General features: G+C 42.0%; 1 protein-coding gene across 1 annotated transcript; it reads right to left on the bottom strand.

Annotated features, from left to right (window-relative positions):
• Window positions 1-2576: 2576 nt before the first annotated feature.
• LYPLA1 (lysophospholipase 1) lies at window positions 2577-15621 on the bottom strand. The gene is made up of 9 exons (XM_054179490.1): window positions 15497-15621; window positions 14872-14903; window positions 11798-11863; window positions 10364-10411; window positions 9507-9577; window positions 8838-8911; window positions 7981-8082; window positions 7206-7382; window positions 2577-5776 (listed from the first exon to the last, which is right to left on the bottom strand). The coding sequence occupies exons 1-9, from the start codon at window positions 15563-15565 to the stop codon at window positions 5723-5725; spliced, it is 693 nt and encodes a 230-aa protein (XP_054035465.1). The 5' UTR covers window positions 15566-15621; the 3' UTR covers window positions 2577-5722.
• Window positions 15622-19257: the final 3636 nt, after the last annotated feature.

Below are 19257 nucleotides of genomic sequence, written 5' to 3'. Positions count from 1 at the left end.
TTTCCTTAAAGTCTACCCCTAAAGAGTTACTTTTTGTATACAAGGGAGTGAAGATTTCAAATTATAATGGCGTGGCCAAGTATCATCTTCAAATTCTGGTGTTTGCAGTATGTTAGTAGCTTCATTTTCAAAAGCATCTTGGTTTTTTTTTCAGCTTAGAAGCAGTAACTGGAGGCATTTAAATATATAACATATTGAAGAAAATGTTTTGCTTTGGGTTTGTTTAAGGTGACATTATTAGACTTCTCTATTCCAGGGCAACCTCTACTTATTTTCACATAGACTGAAAATATTTAAGCCATTTAAAGATCCCACCAAATGATTTCAAAACCTGTAACCTAGCTAGTAAATTATTCCAAGCAGAAGGTACTTCTAAGAGTTTGTTTGTATTCACAACCAGGGAACATTCAGACTCCCACTTTTAGACTTCATCTGTTAATGACACAAGCAACCTTTTAAGAACTTTGGCCAGCCCCTGAGGGAAGTCTCCCCTCACAGGGAGAAGGAAGGTAAACCTCCCACTTAGAAGCCTGAAGGAACGTTTACTACACCTCAGCAAACTGGTTAAAAGTTTTTAAGTTTCACAAGTCTTGCAGAAATAAAGAGGTAATGGGTTGCCTTTTTTGTTTTTTTAGTAACTGGAGCTAAGAGAAACCCATTATCTACTGATTCACTTTGTGGATGTCCATTAAATTAGCCAAGTACTTCATTTAAATCAGCTTTAATCAGCTACATCTAAAGGTACTTGTTTCACTCAATAAAACCTGCTATCCCAAAGGCAAAGGCTGGCAACATGAGAGTGGAAAGCAATGGAAGGGGGGGGGGGAGGAGGGGGGGGGAGAAAAAAAAATTTTACAGCTATTATTCTTCAAAGAATCCCATTTCCAAGCTAACTAACCGACTTTCAAGAAGTTTTCATGGAGTCACCTCCTTCAGTTCCATCACTGTTCTCATACTGCATTTGATAAAGTTTAACACAATAGGACATGGCCCCTTTTCACTCTGATAATTCCAGGCAATGTTTATCCTCACAATTACCTCCTCAGGGATGTCAGGGCTGAAAGTAAACAGAAGCTCAACATAGAATCTCTACTGACAAATTATTCTGTACAGTTTTCCCCCTCATTCTAACTGTTCTTATACCCTTCAGTTGCCACAGCATATTCCCATCCAGCATTGCAGCTGACCTGCATTCCCACACATTCCTGAGCTTCCCAGCTCACAGTCCATGGAGACAAGCAGCCTTTCACAGTTGCTTTAAGCTGTTTGAGGGAGTCTCCTTTTACTATGTGTACACTCCCTTCCCGTTCAACTTTCTTCAGCACTTCTTCCCAGATAATCTCAAGTTTAAAGTGCCCCACACCACACATACCACCGACCAGCCTCAAGTGCTACATTGATCTAAAGAACACGTGTAGCCCTTGACCCAAAAACTGCTTCTGTAACAAATATGCCAAGAACTCAGTATGAGAAACCCAATGTAACTTCAAAGGCTCCCTGACAGCCCAGAACCCCCAGAAAAAGGTGCAACAATACACAGTGAAAAGACTTTACTGTTCTAAAATAAGGCTAGAACAAGAAGCTCTTTCCCATCCTACACTAAGGCTACTAGAACATGCTTTCGTTTCCTCTACCTTTCAAAATTACTGACAATTCCAAGAAAACAAGTTTAAATCAAATGAACCCAGAAGATGGAAAAAAAAACATTCATGTTCAAGCCATACTTACCATTCTCTCAACAAGGTGGCAAAGCATATCTTGGTGATGTTCTCCTTTCTTTTCAGCAACTACAAAGCATCCTTCTGTTGTATTATGGCAGCGTGCATACATTAGCATACAATATAGTTACAAGAAGCCTCTAGGTGACTGTTACATAGGACATGAAAATTGACTTTTTTTTCCAGGTAAGTATGGAAAACATCTTCAGTATTTGCCCAGACACTGACTGAAATTTATTTCACAATGGTAAAAAAAAAAAGAAAAGGTTTTCCCTACTACAGAAATCATTTCCCAAGATAGGATTCCTTATCATAAATAAAATGAGTAAACTAAGTAAGTTACATCTTAGATGTTTACATTTAATACAAATGGCTTGTATGTCATAACATAAAAGAGTTAAGCATTCAGTATTTCTTTATAAAATTTAAGATACACAGGCCTTGTACATATGGCTTCAATAACATCTTACAGTTTGTTCCCAGGCATGTCCCTCAGCACAAAGAGCACCTCTACACAGAAGATGCATCCAAATGACTTCAATTAAGTGCAGTATACACCCTTAGAGAGAAGACATTTTAATTACCAGTTCCAAGACCAGTTACAGTGTACAGGACTTCTACCAATCTACTGTGTTGTAATTATACAAAGTACGAGGAAGGGACAAATCATACAAGCACTCGCCACAGTGCAGACTCCACTACAGGTTGGCCTCAGGCATGGCTGGAAGATTTGGCTTGTGATACATCACTCAATATATTTACTTAAAAATAGGGGACAACATATTCCAAGAAGTCAGACTTGTGACTGCACAGCACTGCAGGCAGGTTTAAGGACCAGTCTGGAATTAAAACCACATCAGGCAGTTAGATACCTATTGAAATGAAGCAACCTGCAAGCAAGGTATTTTGGTACCAATGCTTTTGCAGGCTTGACAGACATCATCCCTTTTGGGGGAAAGTCTAACATTACAGAAAATAAACTTTACTCATAGAATGGCTTAGGTTGGAAGAGATCATCAATTTCCCTGCTATGGGAAGGGGTGCCCCTCCACTAGGCTCAGCTGCTCAAGGCCTCATCCAACCTGGTCCTGAACACAGTTTCAAACTGTAGTTTATGAGGACAGGACACTGACATTTAGAACACTGACAGTCCAACTTCTCCACTGTAATGAAGTTATTATGAAGGCCACTACATTAGACTGACCTATCACTCACCCCAAAGATTAATGCAATTACAATAACAATCCCAGTATCAAATCACTTCAGGCTGTGAAGAAGTTTGGCTTCAAGATGACACACAGAGCTTCCCAACCAGCTGGGAAGTTACAAGAGCTCAAGATACACATTGTAATATAGGAGAAGACAGTTGTCCTTCAGGTTTGCTCTGCCTTCTGGGCTCTTTAGCATCCCCCAACTACAACATACACACAGTCCTGCAAAAAGAACCACCAGGTGAATTCTTCGTAGAGAAATTCCAAGTCACATTTATTTCCTTTGGCAAGACAGCTCTTTGTAGATAAAGCAAGCAGCAAAGCAACAGTATAAAAAAAGAAAGTAAAAAATATTGAGAATTTGAACAAAGCACATAAAGCATTCCTAGAAAAACATCTGAAAACACTGTGGAGGTGGCAACTGTAGCTGACTGGGACTAAAATGCTCAAGTACTAGAAACTGACAAGCTGCAAGCACAGTTCACCAAGCTGAAGACAGTGTTAGGAAGCTAACAGAATGAACTGGGACTGATCTCATTTCAACATCTTGGAAATAATATTTAAACTCATTCTAACAGAGATTACGTAAAATGAGCACAGTGGATCAGGAGTTTGACAAGAGAGCTGAACAGCATTATCAAATAATTTACAAACAGATAAAATAAGGGAAAAACTAGAAGCCTGTGCAAGAAGATGGGATACATACCATTGTTTAGGCAAGAGAGGAATGAGGATAAAACTGAGAACTAGGAGAGCAACAGAGGGTTTGCTTACCAAGTTTGCAATTCAGCAGGACTACAAAGTTAGCTAATGCAATTTGGGAATGACTCCAAGCTAGTACATATTGTTTTTTCAACAGAATCTTGGCACAACTACAGTAAGAATATTATGGTTTCTTCTGTGCACTAAATTAACTGAAAGACAAATTGGCAGATCTATAGAACAGAGTGGCTGAGGGAAAATACTAATTAAACTTCAAAGTTAATAGACATGCCCTCTCCACCAGATGGAAGAGCTAGAAGTGCTTCAACATCACTTAGATAAAACCCCCTTTGCAATTTTACATATTAAGAGATGTTCAATAATCCAAAGAAGATGAATTAGGAAAAAAACTAACAGCTTCCTAAAATTGAAGTGCAATACATATGGAAAAAAACCCTGAAAACTGAGAACTTGCACTAGGTAAAAAAAGTCAGATTTCTGGCAGCAGCTCTGTTACTGAAGGGATATAAAGGTCTAATTCCTTGTACTGGCAGCTGGCTTGGATGTAAATCCATCTAAACTGTAAGAGAACCACCTGATTAAGCTGGGAGAGGAGAAAGTACCTTAGATGCATGTATGAAACACAGAGCTGACAGGACAGATGGATCCAAAACAGGAATATTCTTTGCTTACAAACATAGTATAGAACATTGTTATGCATCATATTGTGTTAGAAACTGTAGTGTTTTGTAAACACTCCTAGTGGGATGACAGCCTACCAGCTCCACAAAAGAATAGCTGTTTCCAAAAGTAAATTATGGCTCTTAACTGTAAAAGGCTTGAGTGTGCATCAATTTCTGTGACCCAGTGTGCTCCATAATTTTATGCTTCTTAAAGAAGGGACATTCTGTACCTTGTAGGTTTGTTTTTTCCCCATAGTAGGTCTTCATCATGTTCCTAGGCTATATTGATCTAGAGTAATGTAGAACAATTATCTGAAAATAGAATTATTTGTTCTTTTTTTTTCTCCAGAAAACAATCAAGTCTCAACATGCAGTAAAAGAAAGCATTAGATGGTATCAACTGAAAGCTGAGGTTATATCCCAACTGCCCTTGTATTTCTGTTAAAAAAAGATCAAATCAGTCAATGACTGCTACAGATCAGACTTCAACAATACACAAAGCTACACAAGCTACGTTGTTTTCAGTTACTCCAAGCACACAGACAAATCACAACTATAGGCTGGAATTGCTCCCATGAAGTACATCAACATTTCTACACCAATGCAAGCTACAAAGACTAAAGCACAAGAGGAACATTCAGTATGAAACCAGGAATTATTTTTTTTAATGAATCCTTTGCACTTTTTCAGAATTCTATTCCAAGTCAGCATTTGGCATGAGTTTACAGGAATCAAAACAAAGACAGTTAAGTGACAAATGATGGTCTACCACAGAATGAGTCCCTTTAGAGTTTCCACAATATCCACCTAGATGAAAACAGTTAAAAAGTGAGGTGGTTTAAACATAAAAAATACCTACACTGATTTCCAGCCATTTTAGAAGAACAACTCTCCTTATCTGGAGTAACAATTAACAGTTAATATTTAAAGCTCTGTCCTCGACAGCATTTCCTCTACCATCACATGCCCATTATGTTACATGTTGTGTACTTTATGCATCTCCTACATAAAGCAAGTGTTTTAATATGCTTTCAAAGTGAGTATTAAGAACAAATCATGCCTAGAGTAGAACTAAACTGGTCACATTTATGCTGCTTGCTTCGATTTAGTTCTGCCATCAAAACCCATGAGATGTCTTCAATCAGATCAGTATGCTCAGCTTACAGTCTGTCACTGTCACCAGCTGCCTCATGCACATAGTCCCATCAGTGGATGCTGAATACTAAAAAAAGATTATCTTTTCTTGTACATGTGTATTATTTAATCCTCATCCTAAGTATAAATTTGCAACACAGTAGCAACACTGCAGGTACAGAAGTAATGCTCCCTTATCAGGCATATGAAAAGATTAACACTCTACCACAGTTGATGCTGGTGTGTGTATAGAGAAGGCTTCTCACTTATCATTTCAGTCTACAGGAGGTAGATGTTTGTCTATGAATTGTTTTACATCCATCATCTCCTGTTGAAAGACAAAAGTATCAATTAGTTGAAGCTCCCTACTAACATATATTCAGCTACACTATGTTTAAACTTTTCAGTTACAACAAGCAGCTGGGCTGCAAATATTGAGTAAATTAGTTGCTTGATTAAAATCATACAACTGCACACAACAAGTCAAGGCTGAGAACTCTTCAAGGCACTGGGCACTCACAAGAGACTAAAATACAAGCAAAAAAAGCAAAGACTACTTTATTTCTCTCCCAGAAGTAGAGCAGACAAGCTACAGACTAATCACCAAGTGATGTGAATATGGACAGGAGCCGAATGTAGCTAACGCTGTGGCTTTGTGTATACTCCAAGAAGTTAGCAGCAGTGACAAGCTAGTAGCTCCTCCTAACCATTCAGAGTTTCACCTTCATCATTCTTCCTTCCTTAAAGAGAAGCAACTAGACTGGGAAACCAAGCCACATGAGAAATAAAGGCTTATGTCCATGTTGGGAAAAAGAGCACATTATTATTAGATTTCTGTGGTAACTTAGTGTTATCACTACCTAAACACAACTCAATACCACTCTGTAAATGTCTCAAAGATGTTGTCCAAAGACACAGTTCCCATAAGACACAGCAATCCAAGTTAACAAAGCTACTCCTGCTGCTAACTGGCACATCTGTTCCCTTCTCTCGTCTTCTGATTCTTGCTCCCACCATTCACATTGAGTTCTGATGCTTCAACTCATTACAGCTGCAAAACTGAAGCTAGCAGATTTTTGCCACTTTAGCAAGTTCAGATGATTCAAAGAAGTTTCAGATCAGCCCCAGAGCTGCTGCAAGAAGAGAGGGCCATGAGGTCATGAGTAGAGGTAACAAGTCCACCCCTTTCTGGCAGCAGCAAGCCACTACATCAGCACAGCTTCCTGCTGACCCAGAACCATAAATACAGGTTGTGAGGCTGCCTCTTCTCTAGCATCAACCCTCCCACTCCATTCCTTCAATGTCTCCATCCATAGAACCATTAAGATTCTTCTCTCCAAAATACCAAGTTGGATTTATGCAGTGAGAATCTGCCTCCTAATTCAGTTATTACTTTCAGTAAGCAATTAATAAAAATTAGGAGAAGTAGTAGTTTTTTATAGACCAAACAGCCTAGTCCCAAAAGTATACAATCTTAGGACTTCCTGCTAGTCACAAACTTGTCTTGGAGGCTTTTGCAGCTTGGTATTCAGTTGTTCAGTAAAGTAAGTCAGTAGCATCAACCACTTGTTATTAAAAAAACCCAAACAAGCAAAAACACACAGACAAAAAAAAAGTAAAAAAATAAATAAATCAACCAATCAACCAGAAATCCCACAAAACAAACACAAACCCAACCCCCAAACAAATATGTGTTTGTTTTAAGGGCAAAAAAATTAACCATACCCAGCTAAAACTTTGCCTATTAAGAAAGTTACCTCAATACATGAGCTATGCATCATGCCAGAGTAAGTCCTGAAGGTTACATTGGCTGGATTTATCATACTCTTTAGTTTCTCAACAGTAAGAGAGCCAAACATTAGAGGAACCAACGGGTCACAGTCCCCATGGCACTGAAGAACAGCAATGTCCTTGTTGACACCACTGATAGGGCCCTGTCAGGGGTGAAATTGGAGGAGGGAAGAGAACAAAGAGACTGTAAGTTGAGGTAAGTACAAGCTTTGTGATAAAAAAAACCTGCCATTATGTCTTTTGGCATGCCAAATAAGTTGAATTCTGAAGGGGGAAAAAACACAATGTGTAAGTCTACAAGCTCCTTATGAAAGAAGCTCTGTACCTGACAACACATCAAGTTCAAAAACTTACAAGTCATATTTTGGCACCAATTTCAGAACATGATTTCTGGCCAAGTCAAAATCTGATACTTTGTTTAAATAAGTTTCTAATAAGATAGTGCCTTGGCAGATGGAACAAATGGCAAACAGAAAATCCACCTTCAAGGAAAATTTGCTGTCTCCTTTAAGTTTCCCTGGAACATCATTTTAGGCACAGACAGCTTACTCTGGATTTTCACAGTTTCTCTACTTGCCAAATTCTAAAATCCAGGGCCCCATTTTAAAAGCTTCTGAGCTCCCAACCAACCACCAATATTCAGCCATAGTGAGGACCACTAATTGCTGCAGAAGATACAGTCTTCAGATCTGCTCATTCCCCAAGTGCAAATTAGCTCAAGAAAGGAACATAAATAAATACCTGAGGAAAAGAAGCCCGCAGAGGAAGCCAACAGCTGAGGGCTACAACACCTGCTAATTTTTGGTGAGTTGTAAGAGCTGTATACAGTGACAAAGCACCTCCCTAAGATAAACAGATAAAAGTGTTAGAATGGTGATAGTCACACTCCTCCTAATGCTTGTTTCAAAGAGCTTTGGTTTCTCCTTTAAGTCTTTTCCTGTTACAATCTGTTCTTTCTTAGTACCAACACTAAACCCAGCAAATTTATTGTAGCTAACAGCTGGAGGGAAAACCAAAACACACCATCAAATAAAGCACAAATGCTCGTAACAGTGTTATCACTACTTTAATACTTTCATTTACTTGCACATAGACTGGGGAGTTGGTGTATGGATCAATTAATCTATTAACCTATCTACCATAGGTGTCTTAAAAGTATGAAGGGAAGAATTTCCCAATTGAATCCAGACCATCAAATATCTATAAAATGAAAACACCAGTCAGGCTTCCAAACAAAGCTACATACCTTATCACAGAACCATACAATCATTTTGCTTGGAAGAGACCCTTCAAGATCATCAAGCCCAACCATGAACCCAGCACTGCTAGGTAACCACTAAAACAAGTCCCTCAGCACCACATCTACAGCTTTATGTGCATAAAGACTTTATTAAGCTTAGTACTTTTATCCCATGTGCAGGTTCACTTTCCAGTGAATGGTAATTATTTGTAAAGAATAAAAAAAAGTTACTTAAGGTATAGGAAAGTTCCAGAAGTACCTAACATAGCTGTTCTGAATCCAAGTGTCTGGATTTCCCCCATAAGGAAAGCTAAGTTACTTCCCTAGAAAAAGGCAATTCTTTCCAACTGCACCTTACCTGAGAAAAGCCTCCCAGAATAATTCTATTAGAAGGAATTCCATTTTTGACTTCTTGATCTATGAGAGCTTTAACTGCAAAATATATAAAAGCCAGCAGTTAAAAACCACTCTCTTCTGTAGAAAGTCTAGAAGAGGAAAGAGACCTTCTCCCTAATGTCAAAAGAAAGCTAGTGAGAGAAAATCTAGTCTGCCAGACATTAGCAAGTACCAAAAGATTTGAAGCATGATCAGAAACTCCAGTGCCACTGCAACATTTCCAAAGATAAAAACATGCAAGTCTCAGAAGCCCCACTGCCAGGAAGACAGCAGCCTCTTCCAACTCCAGCATGACAACTGGATGCTCATACAGCTCTAATGTGGCCTGCTACTCAGAAGCAAATTTAAAAAGAACTAGAAAGCACACTGGTTTCAAAGTACAATGTGTACAATTCACATTGGAGAGTACAAAGTGTTTATACTGGTGAATTTCTCTACTGATACTGTTCTGAAAACAAAGCCACAAACCAAACAATACACTTAGCTAAACATTGATCAATAGTAATACAAGACACACAGACCACTTTCCCCAGCAGCTTTATCTTTGGGAAATCTGTTTCAGACTCAGGATTTATTTTTATTAAGAATACATAAATGTACTTCTAAGACACAAAAGTATTCCTAACCATACCATTCTCTGCTGCCTGCTTGATCCCAGCTTCATCTTCCTGTGAATCTGGAGAAAGTCCAAGGATATCAAACCTTAAATATCAACAAGAGCATTACTCATTAGAGCATTCATCCCACCTCCTTAAAACACAAATCATAAAATTGGGATATTTTCCAGATGAAAATGTTAACTGACATATTATTTAGTGCCACACCCCCAAGAAATGGTGAACAATCTGGGAATGTGGCTAAAAGGCCAGATTCAGTCAACAGAGCTTTTCTGAGTTTGGATACCGTTTGTAATTTCCTGCAAGTTAAGTAGCTCAGTTTTGGTATTTGCTCAGCAGTAAAGTCAATTTATCAGTTGCACGTACAGAATTAAAATATTGCTTGAAGAAATACAGGAAAACGAAGCACAAGTTACTTGGAAAAACAAAACAAGTCATGATCTGAAGAGGATTGATTTAAAACCATTGAAATCTTCCATACTCTTTAGTGTTCTCTGAATAGAATGGATGTTTTCAAGAACAGTTTCTAGATGTCCCAACAAGTATTACTCACTAGTAGCAATGATATTTCCATTCCAAGATTCTACTACTTCTGACTGAATTCATGTGCAATACAGACAATAGACTAGTAAAATAAAGTGAGGTTTGGATTTTAAAACATTCAGGTTAGTCCTGAGGAATAACCATTACCACAGATACACAAGGAGAATCAGAGTGTACTCAGGAGAGCTTTTTTATACAGGACAGAAGCAAAGCAATAAGCTTTTTACACTTACATGTGATTAAAACCAGCTTGATTTTTAATTAAGAGCCAGTTCAACCCTCTAGGTACCTTTTGATTAGAATAGTTTGCAGTTGAACAAGTACTTACCATGATGGCATGGCCATGTTCATGTTCAAAGACACTGGCATAACTGGCCTGGAAATGAGAAGGAACACCAATGACATATATACTGAAATTTAATGATGCAGATGCAGTTGTCATGGAACTACATATCCCCAGTTCTGTCTTACTAATGTTGACTGCTTTATAGTGTCTCTCAGAGAAATCGCTCTTGAAACCTGCCAGCCCAAACACATTTAATATTCAGGGTTGAATTACCACTAGTAGAGGGCAATCAAAACATTAATGGGTTGCTTTTTACATATGTATATATGTGAGTGTGAGTGTATACACAGCATATACATATTTACTGAAATATGGCTCCTGTAGTTAATTCCAAGTAACATTTATCACCATTCCATACACAGGCTCACAGCAGCCTCAGCAAGCTTAAAGACACAGCCCAGGGCAGCACAGTGCTGGACCCATGTTTGCTTAGTACACCTCTCCCAGCAGCTCAATCTGCTTAAGTAGCACCTCCCTTTGCCTCAGGGCTCATTGCCACCCTTCTCTAAGGCATCCTCTCAGCTCTACCAGAACAACATCAATGGGCCATGCCACAGATCAAATCTGGCTGTCATAATAATCTACTGAAACTGAAGAAGAGTGTGTGGAAAGACTGAAGGAAGACAAAGGGCAGAGGAGATACTGCTAAGCCTTTTTTGAGCAGTTCAGCAAAGCATGGCCATGTGGTAAAATAAATCACTCACAGCCCAGGAATCAGTCATGCACCAAAACATTGCTTACCTTATCTCCCTACCATCCCTGCTCTATGTCTGCCAAGACTGCTGGAGCAAAAGACAATCTGAATTGTGTGTTAATTAAGGTCACACTTAATTGGCTTTTCTATCATAAACCAAGTACTAGATAAAACTTCATGCTTTATTTACCAACTGCTTAGTGGGCTCAGAAGTATTTCACCTCTCAAACTGCACAAGGACAGCTCAAATTGCATCGTTTTCTGAAAACAGGAATATTTTGTGACTCTCTGAAACGTGCTGTACTTAGCAGGGAAGTTTAACCCAGGCTACAAGCACCTGAGTTTAAGTAGTAAAGGTACCTAACAGAAAGCACATCTAGTGGTCAGTAAAATACAAGAAAATCACTCCTTGGCTTCTAACAAATGACTGTGGGGAGAAAAAAGGCAAGCAACAAACTCAATCCATTGAAAACAAGGTCAAAGCAATCTAACTTTGTACATGAAACTCTCCAAGGATGTTTTCAGTCTGAAGCAGCAACACGACCGAAAATGCAGCTCCTAAAAATAGCTGAGTATTTAAGTAGCATCAACATTATTTCAGAGTGGCTTTTCAGACAAACACAAAACGCAGCTATCCAAATCCCACCTGACTTCATCACCTGTTCAAGTGCCTTAATAAGCAAATCTACAGAAGAACACAAACCAGGAAGAGTTCAACTTACGCATGTGGGCAAATGTATTTTACGTGGGGGCTTTTGATCCCTGCAAGTGCTTCTGACCATCCATGCCTGGCAACAAAAAAAATACATTAAAATGGCATTTGTTTTGACTCTTATTTCTCTGTGGGTCCAACAGCACAGGGCAAGTATGAAACACACTGAATTAGATCAATATAAACACACTTCTAGACAATTTTTACCTCAACTGCAGTGTGCAATGAGTATAGCACTTAAAAGGGGTGCTCTGACTCAGTATTTATTGCTATACACAGCACAGGAAAATTTGTCTCATTTAACTATCACAGCTGTGCTGAAGTCACAGAAATACCACTTTGGCCTTAGGCAAAACCTGCCCTGCATCTGCATGGCTGTATTAACCTTAGTGCTCCAATGTAAGATGAACCCAGGTATCCTGCTTCCAGCCCAGAGCGTGCTTTGGTGCTCCTGCAGCCTTCATGGCCAACTTTGTTTTTTCTGAAGAATATTTCTTGACGTGGGACATCAGCCAACTGATTTCTAAGCTGACTCCACATGGAGCCAATCTAATCAATCAGACCTATTAACTCTGGCTCAGCTCGAGAGCTCTCAGATTCAGGCAGCCCTCAACAACCCTCCAGACTGCAGGTAGCTTTTTCATTTCAAGCACATGCTGTGTGAACGCACAGAACAACATGAGATCTGCACAGCAGGTGAGTGATCAAGCTTCTTACAAAGCAAAGAACTGGCAAGCATAACTTAAATAAACAGCTCTGAAAGACTCACTCCAGGGTTCACCTGAAAATGAGCCAAGCTGGACTCAATGCTGACACTGTGTAGAACCACTGCCCATGCCTGCACTTGGCTTTCCAGAAGACTCAACAGCACCTGGATTTCCTGGGTTTTCTCATTATTCAGTATTCCTGCCTCACCCACTAAATAAGATACTGCAAAGTGGATTCTAAGCAGAACATGCTTTTAACAAATTCAGCAGTGACACACACTTGAACTAACTGGAGCAACAGCACACAAGCCATAAAAGCACATTTGGTTTCGTCTGAATTTTAGTACCATCCTGAAAAGTTAATGTATGCCACTTGAAGTTAAAAGACATCTCAAACACAAAGACAGCACAGACATCTAAAACACTGTCTGTGTATCCCAGTCTGCTTCCTATCAATACTTCCAAACACGCTATCAACAAATTGTGGGCGATACTACTTGTGGAGTATTTGCAGCATCACAGAAGGCCAAATAAGAAATCTCAAAGAGAAATAAGCCTGAGGAAAAATTGGTTAGATAAGAAACTGGGGATTTTTTGGTTGTTGTTAACTATGAAGATTAATTTGACAAATCTGGAAAGCAACATTGTCTACACATGTACACAAACTCCTCAGAACAATCCTCTATGCTGTACCTTTCATTCAGATTTTGACAAGTATGTATCAATCTTTAAATGCCATTTTTAAAGGAGCTAAGAGAGAAAAAGAAGATAGCCTCTGTTAGACACTTCTTAGAGTAAGAAAAAAACCACAGTTGGTAAACTGAAGGGAGCAATTTAAAAAGACAGGTGAAGGAGAACAGGTCAGTTTAAACTGGAGCAAATCACAAACTGTTAATTAGTTCCCTTCAGACAATTCAGTTTTGGGTCACTACTCCAGCTTTTTCTTTTAACAACCATAGCAGTGTGTCAAAGGCAGTTTTAGCTCATCTGACCTGCAGTGTACTGGAGGAACCAACACCATCCCTCCACAAATATGTTATGATTGTTAAAGGTGTACATTCCAGTATGCTCAGTGCACTTGCCAGCTTGAGACTGTGCATTAGCTTTGTCACCCAAATGGAAATACTACATTTGTGCAAGGGATACAATTTATCTCAAAGGGAAATCTCTGTATTGTTTTCCTCCTTGCCAAACCCAACATCGACCCAATTTGCAACAATCCAAATTCCAAAGACTCGAAAAGATTCTGCAATCAGTTGCTGAACATTTGGTGCCAAGGTGCAGGCAGTACTGCTGCCTCTGCTGCATCCTACCAGCAGAAAGGAAGAGGGATAATGCAAACAAGGTGGTGATGTATCAGCATAACAAATGAGCAAGCATCTCCACTTGTAGAATCCTGCCAAGTGCACAGACTCAATTATTTTTAACTTATTAAGTATCCAGGTTACACAAGTTTCTGTTTTGATAGCTGACTCTTTTTTTCAGTTCTTCAGAAAAAGTTTATGTTCCAGGTAACAAAAATCAGAGCTGTCCATAAGGGAGTACAACAGACAAAGCATTTATGCTACTTATTGTCAGTATCTAACTGCCAATTCCTTTAAGGTCTTCTTCCAAAAAAAAGTTTCAGCATAGTCCTAACTCATTAATTCAAAGGCTTTAACGAACGGATCCTTATAGTGGCACACACAAGGTTCAGATGGAAACAGCTCACCACACCTGGAATGCCTCCTGGAAACTCTTTCTACTCCTACTCAATCATGGAGATAACAGGAACAAGGCAAAGAGTATTTCACAGCCTGTTTGGGCAGGGCTGGGGGGTTGGAGCCTGACGATTTTATTTCAGATAGAGAAATCTGTAGACATTAGGTGACTGCTTAGGAGTTTGCTTAGGTAAATCAGGTGTGGATTTTAATATAACTACAACATACTGAAGAATAAACGAGGGACTAACTGCACCTACTAGCAAACCAGCAATCCACAAGCCCAGGAAGAAAAAAACCCCAACAAAAAGCTCTTAAACACAGCAATAACCAGGAGTCCACTCTCAGGAAAGTCAAAGGTCAGAAACCCACAGACTTTTTTTCCTCCACCAAGTTTGTTTCAAGAACCAAAGAGGGATCAGATTTAGAACAAATTAGGCAAGACTGGAAAAAATAGAAGAAAACACTTTTGAGGACTTATGCAGGGAAATTTTACATGAACAGTTGTCACCATCATTCCGGCATACATGGACTGTTACATCTGTTGTTAGCTGCCACGTTCAATTAAGGGCAAAAAAAAGAACCTTGAGTAACTTTCAGCCGCTCACATCTTTAAAACATGCAGCCTTACAGCTGAAACGATAATTATTAAGTATGGAATAGATCAGAATACACACCCGGTATCTCCCAATCCATGAAGAAAAATGACCTAAAGAAAACAAAAAAAAAACAAACAACACGAAACAAACAAACAAACCAAACACATAGTAGTGTAAGATCGGTGAACAACGCACATGGCCAGAGCCCCTTAACGCCCACACCCGCTCATACACACACAGCCCGCAGCTCGACAGGACTTCCTCTAGAGCAAACTCTGCTCCGTTCACTTCGCAGCCCACCTCACCCCACCCCTCCCAGGCCTGCCCGCCGCCATCAGCGGGCGCACCCCGCCCTGGGCCGGCACACAACGCGGCGGGGCCCCCGTCGGGCGACACCGGTGACCTTCTCCTGCCCGGGGCTAGCTCTAGTCATGGCAGGAACATAACGGGAGAGACTTGTCAGCCCGCCCAGCCCGGGCCACTCCACCCCACACCGGCGGCAGCGGGGGTCGCGCCTGCCTTCAGCGGGGCCGGGCCTGACCGCGGCCTCTTCCCCAGACCTCGGGGCCGCCGCGGCTGTCCCTCGCCCGGAGCCGAGGCGGCGGCAGAGAACAAAGCGGGGCGGGAGCCGCCGCCCGCTACAGCAGACCCCTGACTGCCGGCGGCTCCCAGTGCTCGCCTTTCCCCCACGACCCGCACTCACGGCAGCCGTCGCCTTCCTAGCGGCCGGGACGATGGCGGGGAGCGGCGCCGACATGTTGTTGCCGCACATACACCGGGCTGCGAGACGGCCAGCGGGACAGCGGCCAGCAGCGGGTAGGCGGGACGGGCGCGGGGCCAGGAGGGCGGGGGAAGGCAGGCGGGTGGGAGGGGCGCGGGCAGACGGGCGGCAACCGGGGGCTGCAGCGGCGGTCGTGGGCACCGGCGCCCCGCTCCCGGGTAGCTTCCCCCGTCGCCTTCCCCAGGCCTAGCGGCTGCCTCCGCGGTGCCGGCACAGGTAGGGCCCCCGGGCCGGGAGGCGGCTGAGGAGAGCTCTTTGCCGCCCGCGGGCCGCCTCGTAGCGAGTGTGCCCGTGAGGTGCACGGTTACCGTGGCCTCCGCTGAGCCGGCGCTGCCGCTTTTAATTCACGCTTCGGCCTTCCTGGGCCGGGCTGTCCGGGTGGGAGCCCGCGGCGCTAAGTGCGGCCTGGGCGCTGCAGCTTGCGGCGGACCATTGTCAGTGGCTAACAGCTGCTGGGGAAACCCCTCCGGGAAGCCTGGCCGAGACCTGGTGCCCTAAGGTCTGCCTGGTCTGCATGCGCTGCTTTGAAGCTGCCTCTGGCTTTGGGTTTCCAGGAGATGCAAGGAGTTTGGACTGTGTGACGAATAGAATAGACTAGAATAGAATAGACTTAACCAGGTTGGAAAAGACCTTCAAGATCATCAAGTCCAACCCCATCTGATCAACATCATCATCCAACACCATCTGATCAACTAAACCATGGCACCAAGTGCCTCATCCAGTCTCCTCTTAAACACCTCCAGTGATGGTGACTCCACCACCTCCCTGGGCAGCACATTCCAATGGCCAATCTCTCTTTCTGTGAAGAACTTCCTAACATCCAGCCTAAACCTCCTATGGTGCAACTTCAGAGTGTGTCCTCTTGTTCTGGTGCTAATTGCCTAGAAGAAGAGACCAACTCCCACCTGGCTACAACCTCCCTTCAGGTAGTTGTAGACAGCAATAAGGTCTGCCCTGAGCCTCCTCCAGGCTAAACTACCCCAGCTCCCTCAGCCTCTCCTCACAGGGCTGTGCTCCAAACCCCTCCCCACCTTTGTTGCCCTTCTCTGGACATGTTCCAGCAAGTCAACATCTTTCCTAAACTGAGGAGCCCAGAACTGGACACAGGACTCAAGGTGTGGCCTAACCAGTGCTGAGTACAGGGACACAATGACTTCCCTGCTCATTCTGGCCACACTATTTGTGTGTCACCTCTAAAACTGCCTTTCAAGTAGCCAGATCTAGCTGCAAGATTTTATTGCACTTTTATAGGGTAATTTGTGTGTGTCTGTGGTTTGAGTATTTCCTGTAAAAAACACAAATCAAACATTTTTGTGCTGTATTTATAAGGCTTGGGGGGAAAGGGAAATTACAGTATTCTTAAATAGGTAAATAGAAAATAGTAGGTCATGGGAAACAGGAAAACCAGCACAAATACAGCAAGCAGCATTGTTAGGCGGAACTCATTTGTCCTCATCAGATCAGATGCCTTCATTACCAAATTAAATCTCTTGGTTTACAGCCAAGGAGTCAATGATTCTTACTCATCTTGAAATGTATCAGGCTATTCAGGCAGTCTGGATTGAAACCACTGGATCATTCCAGTCCATTCTGAATACTGAGACCAACTCTGAGTAAGTATGGCAAACACATTTCTATCAAAATGAAATACTTTGTTCTTTGTTTTCTCTTCCATACATCTTTGTCAGAGATCTCCCACAAAGTCAATCTATTCATTGTATTTGCCTGGTGGTATCTGGCTAACATGGATGCTGTTTTGGCAGCTCAAACAGCAGCTGAACACACACTGCAGTTCTTTCACTTCCATACCAGGCAGGGAAGTTTGGTTTTTTTCCCCACTAAGCTTATGTTCAACAACATTAATAACTTTATCATATATTATGGAGATAATTTATTGGAGAAGCCTTTGTACCAACAGTGTAACAAATATACAGCACACAGAGTATTAATGCCAGGGAATTCCTGCTGCTGAGAAAAATTGGTTTGATCTGTCTCTACTTCAGAGTGTGTTCTTGTCTCATGTACTGCACCCAGTTACAATCTGTTCAGAATATAAAAGAGTTCATGCATAAAAGATTCCTAAAAGATTGAAACTTTCACACAGTATCAATGATGCTGAAGTCAACTATTGCTGTAGAGCATCCTTTTAGGACGTGAACAAAGCTTTGTCTTTCCTCTCTACCACGCTATTTAGCATGTAAATGTTCCTTCTATGAGGTGGCCTGCTAATGAACCTCCTCCAGCCTAGGAGGCCAAGTAGTCTGCTCATAATTAGACTAATGTTTCAATTTTTTAGCCAGGGTAGCTGGAATGATTCTCCCTGAATTCCTAGTTGCTGCTAGGTTGGTGCAGGGTCAGTAGGGAGACCAGAGCACTGTGTGAATTTGGCACAGGAGAGTCACATACTAGCAGGATAGTTTGGGTGGGCATGGGGCAGTGCAGACAACTGTTCAAGAAGCTGAGCTGCTGATAGCCTGAAGGAATTGCTGGGATCATCTCAATCAGGAAACTTTCAAAAACTTGTAAGCTGGCTGTCTCTTTCGTGAGGTATCTTACCATATTGGTGATACTTTTCTACCCAACTTCAAGGTTCTGTATAGTGAGAGCTTTCCAAGGCAAAGAGTGCTCCAAACTGTAGATTTTTCTCTTGCTGGCTGAAATAGACTTGGGAGAAGCTATACCATCATTTCATGTGTTTTATTACATTGTTCTTTTCATTGATTTTTCTGAAGGGAGTAAGAAGCTGTACAGATTTCATACTTAAACTGGGAGAGCTGTTATGTGACCTGTTCTCCAGGATGTAATTTGCAGCAGGCATTTGACACGTAAAGAGGGTTTTGTCAAATAGAGAAGTTTCAGGACTGAAAGCAGAATGTTAGGCTGAGAAGTACTGGCTGACTTTCACAAGGGCAATCAGTCTTTCTGCTCTGTAATGCTCAGCAGCAGCTTCCCAATTTCAGTTCCTCACTCTGGTAAGCCTCCACCCTTCACCAGAGTAACCATCTTCCCTCCAGAGCAATATACTGACTGAAAATGCCGCATCATTTTCCAGTAGGTTCACTTTATAGATTAAATTATTGAAAGCAATCAAGTACTGCAGCATGACAAGCCTCTAATATTAATGCCCATTTCCAGTAATAAACTCCCTTTAGACTTTATGGCTTGACACAGGGCACTACACTTTTGGCAGATCCATGTTCTACACACTGTCAGTCATTGTCAGATGCAGCCTGCTGGCTTTAGGGGCTTGGTTTTGCAACACCTGGCCGAGATCGGCAAGAACTATAGAAAAGTTGATACTGGAAATAGGTAGTTCGGCACTGACAGCTGATCCATCGGTGTTCTTGGCTAAGGCATGACTCGTAGAATCAGAGAATAATCCCATAAAAGGCACCTCAAGGTCAAATGCTTCTCGGGACAGATGAAGATCCACGTTAACGTTTAACTCTTCGCGGCTCCACCGTTCTTCCAGCACACCCTATACACAGCCACCAGCCTGGCTCCATCTTTCGCCGCCGAGGGCCCTGAGGCCGCTTCATCTGGAAGCGGCACCGCTTTCCTTGGCCCGGGCACGTCGCTGCTCTCCCGGCTCTGCGCTTCGGGCGTCTGTCAATCACGGACCGGCGTTGACGGGCCCGGGTCCAGCCCCCTCCGCAGCCCCCGCCCCGCCCGCTGCGCGACAC

This window comes from Dryobates pubescens, chromosome 3 (genome assembly GCF_014839835.1).
Source record: "Dryobates pubescens isolate bDryPub1 chromosome 3, bDryPub1.pri, whole genome shotgun sequence".
Taxonomy (NCBI): domain Eukaryota; kingdom Metazoa; phylum Chordata; class Aves; order Piciformes; family Picidae; genus Dryobates; species Dryobates pubescens.
This window is presented reverse-complemented; position numbering and strand designations above follow the sequence as displayed.

Bases quoted from the DNA above. Each gene is read 5' to 3' on its own strand.
- LYPLA1 (XM_054179490.1), bottom strand. From the start codon at position 15,565: ATGTGCGGCAACAACATGTCGGCGCCGCTCCCCGCCATCGTCCCGGCC. The intron at 9,578-10,363 runs GTAAGTACTTGT...TTGATATTTAAG, and splicing joins AACATGGCCATGCCATCATG to GTTTGATATCCTTGGACTTT. The intron at 7,383-7,980 runs GTATTTATTTAT...CACCCCTGACAG, and splicing joins TGCGGGCTTCTTTTCCTCAG to GGCCCTATCAGTGGTGTCAA.